Genomic DNA, 18985 nt, shown 5'->3' with positions numbered 1-18985 from the left:
GGCTGAATTGAGACGTTGCTCGCCAGAAGGTACACACTTCTCCAGGGAAATGTTTCCCATAGGCCAGTACAGCTGCAGATTGTTGGATATGCAAGCCATCACATCCCAGGAGGTGCTATTATGGGAAAACCCCATCCATAATACTGCTGGCATTGACGTAGGTCCTTTATTCAAGGAATGCTGGATGGCATGCGGTTGAATCTATATGCGGTTGGCGGTTCATGATGCGTTTGCAGCTTGCAGTATGCTTCACCTGATCATCTATGATGCTTCACCCTACTCCTGAAGAGTATCAGAGCGACTAGTCCCAACGTGCCGTGATTTTGCAGATCAATTTCCTGCAGTAGTCTTGAGCGGTGGAACTTCATGACCAGGCACACACCTGTGTCTATAGAGCCCGGTGCAAGACCTAGAAGACCAAGCTAGAACGATACCAGCAAGCCTCAATTATCTCGACAAGGATAAGTATCTTGTCGACATCCCTAGATAAAGTCGGCATGGTACCATACTGCATGAAGTTGACCTGCAAGTCAAGATACATTGGAACTGGTCGTGTTCTTCAGCGGTAAATTGCAGCATCCTTATTTGCCGTGAAGAGAAGGCAGATAGTTTTGAATATTTGGAAGGGGCCGAGGTTTATTCAAGCCTGTCACTGGTTTACTTAACCTGTTCGCCCAAAAGTAGAAGTTATCCTCCTTTCCCCGTCAATTGGTTCTCACACAGGCACACAAAACACGCGGGCGTACATACAGAACCCATTGAAGGAGGCATATCAGAAAACTGCAGAAAGGGCAACGAAACATGTAAGTCACTACCCGTACCGGCCTTCCTATCTCCCATACCTGCCATGACCTCTGGTACGGTCACACAATCGCAATACAAGCGCGCTGCCCTCTTTTCATCCTGGCAATCCTCGGAACGGTCTCGGGTTTCCCTACTAACGCCAAGTTATCAGTCACTATTAAAACGCCCAATCCCACTCCGAAATGCCAAATGATAACGCAGATCAAAATGGCTCTAGTGGTTCGGAATCTTCGGAATCTTCGAAGGGCAATAAGCCTCCTCCTCCACCACCGCTACCAAACTACGACACGAAAGACTTTACACCGTTCAAAGAGAGAACCGTGGACGAGCATAAGAAGTCCTGAGCAGTCTCTGCAGGGAAGCCATGACGAATATGGCACTGGCTGAACCGTTTTATATTGGGGACACTTTGAAGATATGGCATTAACTGCCTACTACCAGTCACTATATCTTTGATATTACCGCAACTGAGGAATTCAATAAAGCGCTCTTTCCAGTCTGCCCTACCCATAACGCAAGATTAAAATCTCACTCTTTTATTTAATAGTCCAACGAAGCAGGTTTTGCAAATTGAGAACCGGAAGACAGCTTTTAATGTTGAAAAAGACCCCTTTTTGTTGAGTTTGAACGTTGGTCTGTCTGTGGGGAAGGAGTTGATGATGACTCAGCTCAAATGAAACAATTGACCACTAGATAGTTAACATCTGCTAGCCTAGTCTCGTCAATATTCCCCACATTCTGCGGGCCACGTGTTTCTTGCCAGCTCAGGGCGCTGCTCCCACATACTCCATCCACAGTCACCGCAAGATATGTTCCAGCACGCACCCAGAGATTAGTTTCTACTACCAAATGGCGCGCTCAAGGACCCAAGACGAGCAATGGGACATTATCAAGATCTTCCTGCCACATCCCTGATTCAGGACCTTTGTGCGGTCGTACCGACGGAAAAGAAACTACTAAGCCAACAAGGACCACTGCGCGAATACGAAGCGAGCGAGCTACATCGCCAAATCTATCGCCAATTCAAAACGGACCATGTAAGTGAACGCTTCTATATGGTTCTACAGTGATTAACTGGCTATAACGCTCAGGAACTTGTAGTTATACGCACAGCCAGAACCGACAAGAAAAAGATCACCAAGGTGCAGGAATACCATCCTCGCGAACTTGACCACGGCTCGATTACATCGCCCGAATGCACTATTACCATATTCATCCCCCTAGCCCCTATCGATGCCCTAAAGCCGCCTAAAGTTCTATACCAACCCATCAAGAATCAACATGACACGAAACCTATAGCATGGCAGATCCAGCATCATTTCCAGATGTCTGGAAATAGCCGGATGATTGTCGAGGAGGGACCGATCCATTTCCTAATGGTTCAATACAACTGGGAGGTGGTTGCGGATATAGCCGAGACCATAGGAGGATTGCATCAGGAGTGTGAAGAACCAGAGTCCAATTGTGCGGTTAGAAACTCCGACGACAGTGGCAAGAACTGACCAGTGTTGAACTCCCAATCCGCTGGATTACTGTTTGGCCAGGGAGACGATTGAAATACGCTGCTCGGTGGCGAAGGGAAGGAAGTGTTGGGTGCTTGGTTGGGTCCTGAGGTTGTCCGTAAATTGAGTAGTGTCCAGGCACTTTCCGATTCCTGCAGCCAGCTTGGACTCTGTGCTGCTGGGCCAAGGACTTGTTCAAGACCTGATCCGCATCCTCCAGCTGCTTGTAACCTTGGGCGTGAATTAGACTGTCCTGATTCTGCAGGGTTCGGCCTAGGGAGACCAACCGCCATGTTATTCATATATCCGGGGTCTTCAAGGGGATCAGAGGACGGTACGTTCGCTGGTGGCAGTTTCCAAGGTTGGTCCTCTAAAGGGGACGGCTGTGGTCCGTTGTCCGATCCCGACAGGTCGACTTCAGTGTTCGCAGACGTCGCTGGGCTCACCCCTCCCTCTGCGTGGTTGACGGCATCGCGTTGCGGCGAAGAGGTTAATCGGGGGTTGGTGCTTCTTAGATTAGGGGCGGTACCACAGTTTGTCCTCCTCCGCTTGATGGTTCGATACTGGGGAAGCGGTGGCTCGATAGCTTTTTGCCAGGTCAAAAAGTGCTCCCTTTTCCATCTTTTTACTGCCTCGAGTTGATAGTTGAAGATCGCATGACTAGCCGCTCGACATTTCTGTCTCTCGTCCTGAATCCTCCCTCGGACTCTCTCTAAGAGGCGGGCGCGGTCATCACCGATTTTCTTGAGTTCTTTCTCCCAGCTGTAGGTAATGAGTATCCTTGGACGTGTTGTTAGGCTGGTTCCATGCTTACACAGTTTTTGGAATGTCATCAGGTAGGACGAACAATGCGTCATAACCGCCTAAATCTTTTGCAATGGAATTGTAACGTGACCCAGCATTATACCATTCTCTCATATCGGTCTCCTTAATCGAACAGTTTACATAGGAAAAGTACTGGACAATCGCCACATCGTCATCGCCTATCTCTTCTCTGAGCTGGAAGAGTGCAACACAAGCAAGTCGTCGTTGCACCTTCAGGACGTCGTTCGTGTTATCCAGACCTCGCAGGTGCTGGCAAAGAGACACCGCATAGTTATCGGAAAGATCTCGAGAAATCGTTAATGGTTGCAGAGCCTTCTCTGGATTCGATGTCCATAGAGCTAGCTGACTTCGGACGGCGTCGCTGAGCGCAGCTTTCGTTTCGGATGAGGACCCTCGCCCAAGGCGATTTCGTTTGGTGACGGCTATGTTATTTTGTACCTTTTGCCTTATCGATGGAGGACTGCTGTCCCAAAGGGCACTTAGTAAATTGAGAATCTCTTCCTCTTGGCTGGAATTAAACTCTAAGGTGTCACCGCTGCAGTGCTCCTGACAAATCCGTATGAGATGGTCTGCGAGTTGGCGGCTTGCCGTGATACCCATGATGCTGGTGAGAGCTTGAGTGAGTAGGATTGAGGAAGCGAGCGAGGGCATAATCCAAAGGGCGAATCCGGCATATTTCCTGTTCTGGAAAATCTCTACGGTGCCGATAAGATTTTCTAGGACAGGCATAGCGCCTGGCGTGGGTGGCATCCTGCCCCATGGGGGCGATCCTGTACACTTGCACCCTGGTTGACTCCACCTGCGTACAGGGGCGGTATCTTCGCTTGTATTCCACTATCTCCGGTATTAGCGCAGTAATACGTACCTCGATTATACACAGAGCCGGTTGACATACGAGTACCACTAGCTATGCTTAGACAAGAAGTTGACCATCTCTTGCTTCAATCTCCCCTGATCATATCACCGGTGATATGGGCTCTTGGATCGCTGGTTTGTCACGTCGTGCAATCTGATATAAGCCCCCGTTATCCCCCGGCGGTATGCAACAATGGCCTAAGTGCTCGCCTTTATCTGCCTTACTCGCCACAGCTGCAGCATCTGGTTGCCTTACTTACCCTTATTATACTACCCTTCTCTGGTTGCCTTACCACCCACCGCTATTCAAGGCTCGCCCAAATGGGTTTGCCTGACGGCACAGCCCAGCTCCTCGACGCAGCCTTTGCGTCCGGGCTCGAGGTACTTTTTTCAATGTATCTACTGCTTGTTAAAGTTCTGTGATGTACCGGGTCGCTCTCGACTCTGGGTCCTGGTCGGCCTGGCCTGTGTATTTGGGTTTATAGGGCTTACGTTCATCCTGATCCGTATCAAGAAACCTATCATTGGATTGGCCGGCTAGAAGAATAGCTCCGTGCTGTCCATCTGCTGTACTAAAGTAATCTAGTTGCCCATATATTCGAACAATTTCTAACATGTTTACAGATTCTCGAGGTTTTGTATCCTATCTGCAAGGTCTGGCAGCCAGGCTACAAGATCTGTTGGGCAGTCTTCCAAATGAGCTTCATGATCCTATCATTTTTGCTGCTAGCCAAGTTGCAAATTGATATCGTGCCGACAATTGCTGTCATGTCCCACGCCACCTTTGCCGCTGTTACGATCTATGGGCATACTCCCTGTGGCCCCTGGTCTTCGTATCCGAAGTGGTCGCTTTACCTCGGTGTTATCGCCGTTGTTGCGTCTATCGGATTCTTTTGGGTGCCGTATCAAACGGCTGCGCAATGCATGATTTGCGTTGCACTCATCATCTCCTGTGCAGGAGCTCGAGCCCACGAGACTCGGGGCCCGGTTCAGAGCCCGGTTGTTCATAATGGTCCGTGGAATCCAGGATCGTCTGGATCCCGACAACCTGGTAATGAGCTGTTGGTAAGCCCTCCTGCCCCACCTACTTGGCAGCGTGTCGCCGTTATAGGGCCGCAACGTGCTGGGAAGACCAGAGTTATTGTATCGCATGGACTACAGAATACCTACACTGGTGTAAGAGCTTACATGACTATCCTTATATTATAGTGTATTGGCTGATTTTTGTAGTATGCGAAAACTTTCGAAGATACATACAACATCCGTCGAATGGTTCATGGAAAGGTTATAAATCTTGAAGTCCATGATACAGGTGGCTGCGACCTTGTGGAGCACGCAGAATGGATACAGAAGTGGTGGGCGGCAAACTCCTACCGTATCCTTGTGTACGACGTCACAAGCAGACAGTCTTTCGACAGACTCAAGGAACTGGTAGAAAAGCACCATCCTTCTTCCGCGGCCTTCATTTATGCTGCATTGCCGCTAGGGGGAAGGAGTAATACCGAGGAAAGAGGGCTTTTTGTTTGCGAATAATCACGGCCTGCCGTTTATGCAAGAGGGCGACAAGGTTTACGACCCATTCATTCTAATCGCTAATATGATCTTGGCTTTTATACCTGGCCAGGCAACATAGCCGCTCGCTTAGCAGCACTTTCGCTCGGCCAGTATATGGACATGCGCAGGGGAGGCATAGCTCAAAGCAGTCTTGTTGAGGCTCAGCCTCGTCGGCAGTGAGTGCTGTATATATATCTACATATCCCTCCAGAGGTGGCTTTTGTGAGCATTGAACTTTGTCACCTAGTATTTCACATGTTTTCGGATCCGCCACAAATTTCGTCTGCCATGTTTCGATTCCGCCAAATAGAATTTGAACCTACTTCACAAACCACGCAGAAGACGCCAGGTTATGCCAAGTTTACTCGCACAGGGTGAGATAGGGATGGACGTACTAGACACAGAGGCGAAGGCAGAGAATACATGCGCAAGGCCACTCAGGCCAGACGCTATGCCTGTCCTGGAAAATCCTTTCGGCGCCGAAAGGATTTTCCAGGACAGGCATAGCGTGAGCGGCCTTAACGCCTGGAGTGGATGACGATGCACACCTTGATTGCACAACGAGATCTCTCAAGCGAGATACAGGCGCTAGCAGTCTCCTTCGGAGCGTACCACTTTCTACAATGTGCTGAATCATAGGCCGCCTAGGGCCCCAATGACAGCTAAGACGCGAATGCTACCCTGCTATTACCTCGTCTCGGATCCTTACCTGATCCCACCAGGATCACAGGGGTTTTCGGTGGAAGTGATAGGGGTGGTATTAACACGGATCCATTAGCAGTAATGCTGTCGTCACCAGCTGCAGGCACTATATGGCTGAACAGAAAGTGAAGATCCATATCTCTGGTAACCTGTATAAACGCTCCTGCACGCCTAAGTTCGATCACTTGTATAGAAAAAGGCAGTTCCACATGCCGCCACATTTGAGTAGTATCTGTGGACCTACAAGAGTTCCCAAACGGGCCTTAGTTTAGTTCAGCCTTCAACCCCTCCCCCGGACAAAATAAGATCCGCGTCCGCATGCCCCACCCAGGAATCGTTTCCATTCAGTCCATCATCTGCCAACGCCTAAATACTGCCTCTCTCACCTCCACAATTTCGTCCTTCTCACGATCAGCCGGAGAGATGCCTTCGCTCTTTCAGGACGCACCAGCTGCCCCAATTCAAGCTGCATCTATTATCGGTACCATCTCAGATCTTCTCACTCAACATAGGCGAGAGCTACCCCCATGGTGGAAAGACACGAACCCCATCCTGACTAAACTCATGGAGCTGGGTGTGAGGGTTTCTGCCTATCCTAGCGCCAACATCGTCTGGAAGAAACACAAAAATGTCCACGATTGCCTCCTACAAATCGACGTTATTCAAGGCATGAATAAAGCCCAGCTTCTACGGAGCGTACGCAATGTGTCTCTCAGTCGATGCGCCGCGGCACATCTCACACTGTTCCTAGGCGTGGTTGACGCCTGGCTTCGAGCATGCGAGGAATACCTGCTGGTTGAATCCGCCCGATTCCCCGCCGACATGGCCAATTTTGAGACTCTCCATCACGAGCTTGAGTCTGTTGCTAGCCTGCGTGGTACGAACGGTTTATACACCTTCGACAACCTCGTCCACCTGTTTGATCTTCTGGAAGAGGCACGAGAGCCCGGGAAGGAGGTGACGTTCTTTCAAACTTTGACCCCAGAGGAATCCGATTGTTAAGGGAAGGCTTTTTATCATTACTTGAAGGTGGCGGGCTCACATTTTATTACGTGATGACGCACCCGTGCCACATTCAGGCTTCGGCACGTTCCTGTGTAGATATGGGATCAAAGATTTATGGGGTCGGCCGGGTTCCCAGCAAACCAGATCAATTACACCACCTGAATTGTTTCGGGAACTACTGAAAGTGAGTGATTCCATTACCAAGCGAAAGCACCGGAATTATCTAGGTCCACTATGCATAACCCTTGCCGCCTCACTGTGGACAAACGGGGTGGCGTGGGTGACTGGTTCAGCGGCTTAGCAGTCCGTGCACTTAGCAGCTGTGAATATAAACTCCGCTTTCCTACTCATCTCCGCTCGCCCATGCTTTTGACTGTTTTCATCACTTAAATGGAACGATACTATCGCAAGCACTTTATGCCTCTCGAGTCTACCCAGGTATCATTTGGTGCTCTTGAAAACCAGAACGGACGGGTAGGGCAACAGGCCCGTGCTGATGTGGTTTGCTTGACGAATCAGCATAGCTTCGGAGATATGTAACATGGGATTACAAATATTCGATATATTCGGAATCAGTACCTTCAAAGTTATCGATACTATGGGGTCGTCGGGTCATGTCTGATGAAGCTCACTGAGATTGATCAAAGGAATACATAAAAGCTGAATATGTTATTTTAAAAGGGAGCATCTTACCTATGGTACAAGTGGTTTGCGATAGGGTGCCATTGGTGTAGCGTTGCGTGAGTATTTGGTCGTCAGCGCCGTCTTTCGTCGCTTACCAAATTAATGCTTTATGTCGTCGACCTTCCCGAAGGACAGCTTTTTGTTCGTGTGCAAATACGTACCGAGATCGTTATCTATTGACAAGACTAAACCAGACACGGCGAGTTCGCAATGCGAACTCGACGAACTAGACTGGACCTCTAACGGTCCGTTCGGGCCCTGACAGATGGGTGTCCTGCCTTCACCAACTTCAGTTCATAGTATTATCCATGACTTAGACTTCAATCGCGTTGCGTCACTTCAGGATTGAAACAGCATAGAGAAGAGAGTTCCCTGAGTGATAGCAAATGGCGACTTCATCATGACATGTAGGTCGGCCTTTACAGACGTGTCATACACCCCTATTGAACATGATCGTCAGTTTTCTTCAACTTGCATATGCCAAATATGGCTGTTCTATATTCCCTCTCCTGGCTAGGGTTGAATATCTGGCTGCATACAATATGACTTAACCGCCGAGACCCATCCATTACTACACCGAACAAGCCGTGTTTTCAGTATGAACATGGGAAACTCTTTATCGCCAGCTTAGGAAAATGTATATAAGGTCTTCGTCCCCGATACCAATTCCGCTTCATTCTATATTTCCAGTGAATCACCAACTCCACCAGACAGTTCGAAACAGAACTAATCAGACAAGTTTTGCTTAATTCCCAACACGAAGACCCCTCAGAAATATTGATTTCATCACCACTGCCTTGTCACGATGCCTGACGCAAACACCAAGGTGAAAAGGGACTGGATCTGCTGCTCATGTAAGTCGGATAGCAAGAAACCTACCTCGTCTAACCGCAGTGCTCATTTTGAACTATTAGGCGAGCAAACCTCAGGGACGACAACCAAAAACGATCCTGTACGAACAACCTGCTCCTCGTGTAGCCACTCCAAGTGCGCTAGCTGCCACTGATGGCAAGTCCTGGCCGATGTGGGAAACACTCTTCAACGGTGCTTCAGCCACTGCAATAAACACGGTTCCAGATTACGAAGTTCGTGCTAGGTGTAGTGCTGGAGTAGAATCATCGTGGTCTCAACACAGTATACGATTTCAGTCATTACCTGAAAACAGGGAGTTGGGGAAGAATCATCGTGGTCTCAACACAGTATACGATTTCAGTCATTACCTGAAAATAGGCAGCTGAGGAAGAATTATGGTGGTCTCTACATAGTATACGAGGTCCAAATAGTGGACCAGAAATGTCAGTCATTACCTGAAAATAGGCAGCTGTGGAAGAATCATCGTGGTCTCTACATTTTATAAAACTCGCTGAGGTTGGATAACATGGGTATATCTAGGGCTTGGGAGAAGGGGGTTCTACAATCTCTGCGCTTTGCTACTCCATCACTGCCAGTATCGTAATTCATGTATCATCCAGACATTGACCTACAGCGTTCGCATACCCTTCGCTATTGATTCATCCCCACACCACTACGAGCCGGTGTGCCCCGAGATCCGTCATGATAAGTAGACTGGCTCTTAAGCGAATGTGTTACAGCCACAAACGTATGGTGTAGGCCATGACAGCCAGAGCGCTAACGATGCCCTGGTGTTACGTCGCCTTCGATCCTGACCTGACCCCACCCTTTTTGGCTGCTCCTATTTTAAGAAGCTGACCATAGGGGTTTGCGGCGGAAGCGAAGTGGTGGCTATTAACGTGGATGGAATTTCCAGTTACATCACTGGTATGTTTGCTAGCCTCGGAAAAGAACTAGCAAATACTAAAATTGGCATGCATCTTCCCCTGGCACCATGCCTTCCTATTCCATCAGGATACAGTAATATATGCGACATGATTGTGGTCGCATTCAGGGTCCACCTGATGCTTGTATATGATAGTCGCCATCCAGCCACCACATGAACCATCAGCCAGACCTCAATGTGTTTCAGAACTCGTCCCAGTCCATGCCAGCATGTCTAACAACTCTAGGACTCCGGTTGAGAAATGGAAGAGTGCTCCAGTCGCATGTGGTATGTGCCCCTGAAGAGAGGTTTCCACTAATAAATCTAACATCCCTCTAAAGTCAGGTGCAGACAAAAAAAACTGAGATGTACCAAGGAGACCGGCAGCAAACGATGCGTGGCTTGCATCAAAGCTGAAAGAGACTGTATATCTTCATCTCGTCGAAAGCCGGGGCCCCCCAAGAAAGAAGAACACCGCGAAGGGATGTCAATGCTCGCATCGTCGACCTTGGAAGCTGGAAGTCCCCCCAGTCCTCCTGGTCCCTGCATCATAGCTTCCCTTCAGTCTTCTGTCGGGTATGGCATTCCCGCTTCAGTCTCTATCAACGGATCGAATCAAACACTATGTTCAGTATCGCCTGGGCCTCAGCTGGAGCCGGAGTTGCCAAGCGTTCGCTGGATCGACTACTGGTGTCTATACCAGGTCAATGGAACCACGCGGGTATGCACATCTCTATGGCAGGGACCAGTTGTTGCCTTCCTTGAGCAACCGAACCATTGGACCAATGAAGAGGAATACTTTCGGTACATATCTTGCCACGCCAGTCTAGCGGCCGAAATGCTTGGTGTACACGAGAGAGAAGTACTCAACTTTGATCAAACCCTAACAAAAATGTACGCTCTCTCTACCGCGCGCCACCAACTATGCTCACAAAAGATTAGGCTCGTTGAGGTGTTCCCCCGGTCTGTATTCCCTCCAACAAACCGGGCTCTAGCAAAGAAGTTCGCGGATCAACAGGCGATCTTCTTCCAGCAGGTCGATCAGCAAATGAGGTCACTCGTCCTCCCCTCAGACGCGATTGGAGAGGTGGGACGAGACTGTTGATGTTTGCTTTGATCTGCAATCGCCATAAACGTGCCCTTTCGCGCCAAGAATGTGCTCCCGACAGCTTGTAGTTGCAAGTGGACCGTGGCGGTTGGACATTTTAGGCTTGCGTCGTTGCTGAGAATCGCGGAAGTTGGAGCATATTGTTAGTGGATTGCGAGGGAGCTTGTCTATGTACTTAGGCCCTAGGAGATGGCAGTTCCACTTATTACACTGTTCTGCATGGGTTTAGAAGCCGTATTAGTGGCACTTTAGCACCCCTAGCCTTCCCGGGTAATCTGTGAAAGCTGGTAGCCAATCAATTAACACGGATGTCATTGGCAGCGATGACAGCGATAGGTCTCTAGGGGCAGCCATCGCAACCACAACTTGCGGAACCGCTCCCTCAGCTGCGACCACCACATGGTGAATAGAGGTGAAAGGAAACCCCATATATTAGATCTCCTACATGAACGCTCTTGTACGCTCACATTCTAAAACTTATGTAGGAAAAGGCAGTATAGCTACTTACTAGACAAACCTGGCGTCAGTCCAGTATATAGGAACTTGGCTTCTGCTCGGTTAGAGATAACCACCGACATCAACATATGCTCGTTTGTTTTCAGTGTCTGTCGGCATGCCGTTATTCGGTCACTACTTGGAACACTCTCGTTCTGTGGTGGAACACTTGACTCTGGCCTCAACGCACCCAAGCCTTTGGACCCTTTGGGACTTGCTGGACAAAGGGAAGCGAAGCTCGAACGGCCGTTCACCCTTAGAAAGCGCTTCAGTGTCCTTCGTGGAAGCTCTACTTTGCGGCGTACCATTCTACTTTGCCTTCGCTTTCACCAGCCCATTCCTCGTCATTCTCACCATCGTTGACTGCCTTAAGGTTATTCTATATATGTGTTATCATATATTCTATCTGTTATACATATTGACTCAGACTGTATGGGCAATCCGTGATGGGAACCTTGAGGAAGCATGTGTCTGGATTTGGTGATGCCTCGGTGCAAGGGTGCATTGGTCAGGTTCCCAGCCCATATTGTTCTCACCAATCCCAGTGCACTTCCTAGGCTCGCTTAGTTCTCTACGCACCAATGCAGGCTTATCCCGGTATAGACCAACTGACCAGAATGTAGGTGATCATAACAGATGCAATCTTACCTGGCCGACTGGGCTTTAGCAGGGGGGTGGGCCCCTTATGGGCTATGTTGGCAACGGAGCAGGCAGCGTGCCGAGTCTGTTTGAGTATTCCTGGGAAGTGCAAGGGTGCATTTAGTCCGAGGTCAGACACTTGTTCGGGGACTTCAGCCCAGCTTTAACAAATTATCATACACCCTATTTCAGCCGTGGATGCCCGATTTTAGTCAGCCATGACCGTGACACTGCTGTGAGACTAACAAATACCCTGGTCACAGGAATCTACTTAAGAGCATAGAAAGACCCCATGCCTCGATCTGTCTTGTATGCACTCTTTTATAACTCCGTAATCCTCGGCCATGGATTCCAGTTTGCCTAACTCGCCTCACTGGTTTGACGTGGTCTATCTCCGGACTCACGACCAGACGCTATGTTCCCCGGCAACAACACCCTCGCCGATTCTGTCTCGCTCCCCCTTGGGAAGGGCTTGGAATAGCGATGAAACGTATCATCTTTACATAGGGGATGAGGTAGCCAAATGCCTCCACAGCTTGAAAAACCCATGCATTTTCAAGGTGAACACATTAAGCTATGATCGAAAGCATTGGGCAACCATGTGAGTTTTCCATGCTCATACTCGCTCACTAAGCTTACCCTTATCGTAGCTACGTTGAGTACTTCGGCCAAACTCCCGAATTTCCACAGAAAAGACAATTCCTTCAGATCTGCGAACGAGTTTGCGCTGAACAAGGCACATACGTAGTCGAGCCTATCCTGAACAGGGTCGAGCCACTGACTGCTGGAAACCTTCTTGCGCCCCATGGCATTCCGGCGAGTCTCCTTCCACCATTGTTCGTTTGGTACGACTACTGCATCGCAATGTCAATCCATGGCAATTGGAATTTCCTTCACAGCTTTCAAAATGGGTCCACTATACCAATAGCATATGACAGCGATGTCCCGGAGTCGTGGAAGGACACCGAGGAGGAGTACACTCACTACCTCAGAGCCTTTGCTCGCCGTTCTGCTTGGAAAGCTGCAAGTTCTGGGCGGCAAGACGAGTTGTATATTCGGGGCCCTGTCTCCAAAGATACGAACGCAGCGAGAGTGTACGGCAACCACTTCCGTGATATCGACTTTACTGACTGTGTGCAAGGTTTATTCATGTCTATCATCCGAGTGCAGTCCCTCCACAGCAGAGAGATTGGCCCTTCAATATATCAGAACGAATCAAGATTGTTCAACGATACGCGACGGGTTGGGTATTTGATCAAGCCGCTGAACACCGTACAGCAGTTGGTGCTTCTAAGATGCTGCCTGTAGATCATGGAGATGAAGATGCTCCGGGTGAACCAGAATGAGCGCGGTGGTAGAGCATGCACGCTAGGCGTCGGTAGTCTGACTGGTGGACTTATGGGAATTCGTGGACTTGGGAACCTTCCATTTATAGCCACGTCTATTTCTTGCGTAGTCAATATTTGCAACACTGTCACTCAGAAGAAACACTTTTCGGATGGCAGCCTAAGGTGTCATCATTTCACCAATGTAACCCCCTGCAGATACCGACTCAGCTTGTCATGACCACTCCCGACTTATATTGATGGACCCCAGTAAGCTGTCTGGAGGGGCGCAGAAGGTATCGAGCCGCAGCTTCATGGACCAGGTACTGTTGTAACTCGACGAGGTACCAGTGTAACTACTAGAATACGGAACCGGTTTTTGTAGCGTGCAGGCCTGGATATGGGGCACCCGAATTCGCTATTATGGATCTGCGCGGGACAGTGGCACGGTTTGAGGGCGAATTCATGTTGGCCTTCGGCAATGAGTCGCAGCACGACTAAAAGTTGATGTAAAGGTAGGTACCGGCAGCAGGAAGAGGCGCCCTTTTAGGTCTGGCCTTGTTTGCCCAAGGGGAACCACTCGGTTTGAGGCCGCAGACGATATATCGGGAGTCTAGCGGCCTTTCGAAGGGGGCTTCAGCGATAGGCTACGCTTCCAACACCACGCAGTTGAGGGTTTCGGCGGACGGCGCTGCGTTCCACCGGAAGCTAGGGGCCTGGGGGGTCTCGACCACGATTTCGAGGAGATCGTGACGTTCGTGCACTGAGTCTGGTAGATCCAATGAAGGGGAGGCGACGGTACCGGCGACGACGAAACGAGGGGGCTGCAGGAATAATATTACACTTCCGTAAAGGTCATGTACATCACTGAGTCGAGAGTAACACCGGGGACATGGCCGTCAGCTTGGCGCTGCGGCCCTTGGACGAGGAAGTTACAGAAGTCGAGTTGGTAGGGAGCGAGGTGGATGCTACGATAATGAATAGCCACCGAGGTTTGAGGTTCTATTTGGCATTTCAAGACGCACAGGACTCGCTGCTTCACGGCATCGGCCTTCTCGGTCGAGGAGGGCTCAATGTTTAAGGCGCGGGGAGCGAGGGTGCGTGCCAGGAGGAAGACCTACCCAAGATAGGCCAGGCCAGAGTGTGACCGACAGGACCAGCGGAAGACCTGAGAGGAAGACATATGTTGAGGTTCACCCCTATACCTGCTACACCGCTGTGGTCCTGGCACTGATAAGGGTATGGGTGCTGAATAGGTAGAAGTCCCTCGCATCGCTGCTGCCGCTGGCGTTTCTTGACGAGCACGGTGTGTAGCTCCGTAAGGGAGGACAGCATCACCAGGACATCGTAGCGAAAGGAGTCACCGGTGAGTTGCGCATGAACCGGCCCACGCCCCTCGAGATATATCGTCGTGATACTCCAGGAGCAGGTGAGCGTGGCCGGCTGCGGCGTTGCCTGTACGAGATGCCGACGCGGCAGACCTTCGCCGACGGGCCGAGGGCCATCACGCCCCTAAACCATTATTGGCGAAATCTCAAGATGCGTATCTCGATCTTCATGGTGCTACGATATTACACAGAGGCGGGAAGGTAGCTTGGTGCCGCAGGGATGCGCGAGGCTTACGGGGACGACACGCAGTTGTCCATGCCGGACCTCTTCTTATATGCGCAGAGTATGCCGGTTGTGGGGACGCGCAACCTGCAAATCGGCTTGATGCTAGTGAGTGGCAGCCCCGCCGGCCAGGTCATTCTCCATTTGGTCCTCCACTATCCGTCCTTCTCCGGTCGGACGCGATCGCTGATCTTGCCGCACCCGCCTTGCCTCTCGGGAAGATCCTGCTTAGTAGCAGGACGGTAGCCATCCCTGACCCATGCGAGGCATGGCCGGCCCCAAGTCGCAGGGTAGCAGAATTGCCGACGGGAGACGCACTGCTGTCGCCATGATGGACTAGGAGAGCTAGAGGAGAATTTTGCGGATGTGCCCCTGAACCTTAAAAACGCGCAGCGAGGGTGGGCGTCGTAACACGGCATAGGAGGCGGCGGCGTCGCTAAAGCACGGGCTGACAAGCTGGTTTGCGCCGTGGGATGGATAGAGAAAGTCGCGGTGAAGAATGCCGATGAAAGAGGACGGGCAAAGGTGCAACGCTTTTGGTAGAGACAAGTCTCACCAAGGCCCGGCGCAAGAGCGGGTTTAGCTTCATCGTCAGGTTGGTTGTGGTGCCCATTCCGGACCCGTCATCCCATCCGCCATCGCCACGAATCGTCTGCCCGTCATCTTCTCGTACAGTTGCCAGAGATGCCGTTGCGAGCATCAGCACCAGGGCGCCCGCTGCTTGGGGGGCGGTGTACAGACAGCCATATGAGCTGGCCGGCCCTGCTTAGCAAGAGAGGATGCAATTAGCGACCTCGCGACAGCTGCTGCACTATCTCCGGCTACCGTGAACCTTTCACATACCCTGTACGATAGCAGCGAGGTAGCCTAGCGCGGTAGTCTGTGTATAGGAGCTGGGCGAATTGCCGACGGATTTCGTCTCTGGACAGCTCCCACACCTACAACTACCATAGAACAAGCAAGTAGGTCCGAGAGCGGCCAGGCAAGCACCTACGTGCTGTTGATAGATATTTATAACAACGTCGGCAAACAGGGTCTGCAGCGTCGTATCCTCTGGCCATCTATGAAATCAAAGTCGATAAAGAAGATGTAATTTATATGGCAGAACGAGAAGCATTCCGTCAACCGGGTGCCTCTCTTGGCAAAGTAGTCGAGTCGAACCTTGTCGATTTGGTAGCAGTCATATATGCGCAGTGACAACGGGCTCGCAGATCGCATCGTAGACTAAACCTAGTTGGGAGCCAAAAGGGGAAAGGAAGAAGAGAAAGTTAGATTGAATTTATCCTCTCTCTCTCCCTGTGTGTGATTACCTCTCTTTAAGGGGCTCGAGGTATATGTGTAGACAAGTCGTGCAGATGTTGACTGTATAATCATAAACGAGAAGAAGCCTATGCTCGTAGTCCTCATGACAGTGTCAACCTATGGGACGAAAAATCCACATTACTGTGGCGTTATCATCCATACGAATAGTGTGAGCGACGAAAGAAAGAAACGACAAACTCGAAGCAAATGCTAACATGGCGTTTCAAATCTTGAGAAAAGAAATACAAACAAAGTTGAGAAGAGTGAAAGGAAAGAGGGGGTGGGGTAGATGAAGGGATGGAGCGACTTAATTTCCATCCATTAGCGTAAGAACTCACTTCGGCCTCCTCTATGTGTAGGAATAACCGGGGCCGGCCTTTATCGATGAGGCCCGTGTGTATATCAAGATGGTGGCTCCCAATAGGCTGACGGCACCCGTTGTTCTTCCCACCCGTCCTCCATTCCATTCTCGGCCCCTTTGCGCGTCACAACCCCTCGGCGCGCCCTACCTTCCTAAATTATATCCCTTATTTTGAACAATTCGTATCTACTACCCCTACACACGCATCAATTAGTCCTGGAGCTTCATACCAACCAGTGTAATCTTAACCAATCCACATATTTTCGCTACAATTGAATCGATCTCATATGCCATTCTATGTAACTGAATGAAGACCTTGTTGTTCTTCCTGGTCTTGCGCTGCCCTCCTCCAAAGTTCCCCCATGCCCCTCCTATTAGAAAGATCATTCCCTGACTCTCGAGCTACCAGAGCATCCATCCGGTCGTTCTCGATCGAACCTGTCCCAGTCTCGTCCAATCCCTCGATCCAGCCGAAGTCGTACATTGGCTGCCCATCTGCTTCAAATCCAGGCACCAGTCATAACTTGTTCTGTTATATAGTACTGGTAAATGCATTGCTTTCCGGTATATCTTATTATTCACATAGGTTCCCGGAGGCTGAACTTTATACCAAGTATCTCTTGCGTCAATATATCGTTGGTAAATAGCCCTTGGGTCGTCGTACTTGATAGGCTGAGATGGAACCTGCTCTACCTCTGACTCCAATTCAGGCTCAGGCGTAGGCGTAGGTGCACTTTCGGCTTCAGTCAAGGGCGACATGGTAGGTGCAGATGGGGAAGATGGTATCCGGATGACTGGCGTTGGCGACGGAGATATGTCAGGTGAGGCCAGTATTGATAAGTCGGAAATCGCTTCTGGCACAATCTGTGATTGTTCCGACATCGTTACGACGTGCGATCTCAGCTCTGTGTGCCTTAAAGGGCATACCCTAGAGACTTTTGTATGGCCTAGAGCGTGGCATTTACTGCATATCGGCGGTGCTTTTGGCCCTTCTGTCGTCTCAACCATCTCAAACCCGCCTAGTTCTCGTCGAATGCTTGATTGGGGCAAAGAAGAAGTAGTAGCAATCGGATCAAAACGTTGGCGAGGCTCGACTAGAAAGGGCATAGTGCCATGTCGGATTAAGTGCCAATGTGAGTGGAAATCTTCGAGTTGAAGGACCTGGTCTTGGGTGAGTAGAGCTTCCAGTTTATGGACACATGGAAGCCCTTGAGATCGAGAGAAGGAGCCAGTGCAACGTGAAATGTGAATTCTGCTACTTTTCGTTAAAAGTTTCCGTTGTTCCTCGACCTTTCTCAGAGCTTCGTGTGATACCCAACCACGCACGACGCTGTACAATGGTCCGGACAGCTCGATCGAGGCTCGGATATGTTGCTTGGCCTGATTGGATCTTAACTCGGCAAGCTGGTTGAGTAAGGCCTGCTTAATGGCTTTCCAGGCCTCGAATAGATCCAACGTCGACTTTTTCAAGTAGCTTTGAAGAAGAGCGTGGATGCCTTCAACCCTGGAAGTGACGACATTCCCAAAATGAGGGTGCTGGTCTACCCAGGCCTTGACAAGCTTCTCATTATATAAATCGAGCCATGTCGTCTTTATGTAAGCTACCTCCTCGATATGGGTAGCAGTATACTTCTGTCTGAACTCGAATAGGCGGTTATTGAATATCTCTTCGGTGGACGACTTAATGATCTGATGCCAATCGTGGTAGAAGAGCTTCCAAGCTTCGAGATTCTGCTGTTGGTCTTGGAGCTGTTGGCGGGTAAACGCTGGTTGGCAGTATCGAAGAACTGCTTTATTAGCATGCCAAAGACACAAGAGTGAAGTCGCAGATGGAAAACAAATCGCGACAGCGTTCATACAAGCAAGACAACGGTCGGTCAAAATCACAGAAGGCAAACGAGAGTGACTAATTTCAAACAACGATTTAAGACGTTCCAAAGCCCATACAAGGTCCTCCTGCGACTCCCCACTTAAAAATGCAAAAGCGATACAGAAAGAGCGTTGAGAAGCATCAACTCCGATTATATCCAAGAGCGGCATTTTGTACTTATTCGTCTTGTAGGTACAGTCCAGTATTATGGTGTCTGGGTAGGCCTGAAGGTATGCCAGCGATTCTGGATGAGCAAAGAGGATAGCCTTCACTCGATTGTCTGGATCAAGCTGCACACGGCTCCAAAACCCTTCGCGATCGAGCTGATTAGCCAGGGCGTTGATCGTACTCTGTCCTTCGCACATCTCTCGTCTAGCGTCTGCGATTCGATTATATACGTCCTGTTGTGTTGCGATAGAAGTGGTGTTCTGACGTATGTACGTTCTAATCTCCTTGGGGGCAACACCCGCGTTTGTAAGACTCGTGAAGTGAACCACGTCATCGGTAGAGAGCATCCTATGTACAGAATGGGCGGAAGGATGCTGGCTCGGTTCGTGATTGTGTCG

The 18985-nt window shown here is 50.0% G+C and overlaps 5 protein-coding genes across 5 annotated transcripts; 3 read left to right on the top strand and 2 right to left on the bottom strand.

The window, feature by feature from the left end:
* Positions 1 to 2239: 2239 nt before the first annotated feature.
* Positions 2240 to 3881, bottom strand: PG998_014792 (uncharacterized protein; the record flags this gene model as incomplete). Its single annotated transcript, XM_066881608.1, has 2 exons — positions 2240 to 3068; positions 3121 to 3881. The coding sequence occupies 2 exons, from the start codon at positions 3879 to 3881 to the stop codon at positions 2240 to 2242; spliced, it is 1590 nt and encodes a 529-aa protein (XP_066723329.1).
* Positions 3882 to 4307: 426 nt separating this feature from the next.
* PG998_014791 (Ras family GTPase RAS2) lies at positions 4308 to 5519 on the top strand (the record flags this gene model as incomplete). Its single annotated transcript, XM_066881607.1, has 3 exons — positions 4308 to 4367; positions 4611 to 5162; positions 5217 to 5519. 3 exons carry the CDS (start codon positions 4308 to 4310, stop codon positions 5517 to 5519), a joined length of 915 nt encoding a protein of 304 aa, XP_066723328.1.
* Positions 5520 to 6665: 1146 nt separating this feature from the next.
* Positions 6666 to 7244, top strand: PG998_014790 (uncharacterized protein; the record flags this gene model as incomplete). Its single annotated transcript, XM_066881606.1, has 1 exon — positions 6666 to 7244. One exon carries the CDS (start codon positions 6666 to 6668, stop codon positions 7242 to 7244), a length of 579 nt encoding a protein of 192 aa, XP_066723327.1.
* A 5050-nt stretch (positions 7245 to 12294) lies between these two features.
* On the top strand, positions 12295 to 13296 carry PG998_014789 (uncharacterized protein; the record flags this gene model as incomplete). The annotated part of the gene is made up of 3 exons (XM_066881605.1): positions 12295 to 12551; positions 12601 to 13044; positions 13092 to 13296. 3 exons carry the CDS (start codon positions 12295 to 12297, stop codon positions 13294 to 13296), a joined length of 906 nt encoding a protein of 301 aa, XP_066723326.1.
* A 626-nt stretch (positions 13297 to 13922) lies between these two features.
* PG998_014788 (uncharacterized protein) lies at positions 13923 to 15216 on the bottom strand (the record flags this gene model as incomplete). The annotated part of the gene is made up of 4 exons (XM_066881604.1): positions 13923 to 14099; positions 14161 to 14243; positions 14397 to 14787; positions 15205 to 15216. 4 exons carry the CDS (start codon positions 15214 to 15216, stop codon positions 13923 to 13925), a joined length of 663 nt encoding a protein of 220 aa, XP_066723325.1.
* Between the last annotated feature and the right edge of the window lie 3769 nt (positions 15217 to 18985).

Source organism: Apiospora kogelbergensis (genome assembly GCF_038363985.1).
Source record: "Apiospora kogelbergensis strain CBS 113332 chromosome Unknown utg000015l_segment0_segment0, whole genome shotgun sequence".
Classification (NCBI taxonomy): Eukaryota; Fungi; Ascomycota; class Sordariomycetes; order Amphisphaeriales; family Apiosporaceae; genus Apiospora; species Apiospora kogelbergensis.
Note: the sequence above shows the minus strand (reverse complement) of the source record. Positions and strands in the feature narration are given on the sequence as shown.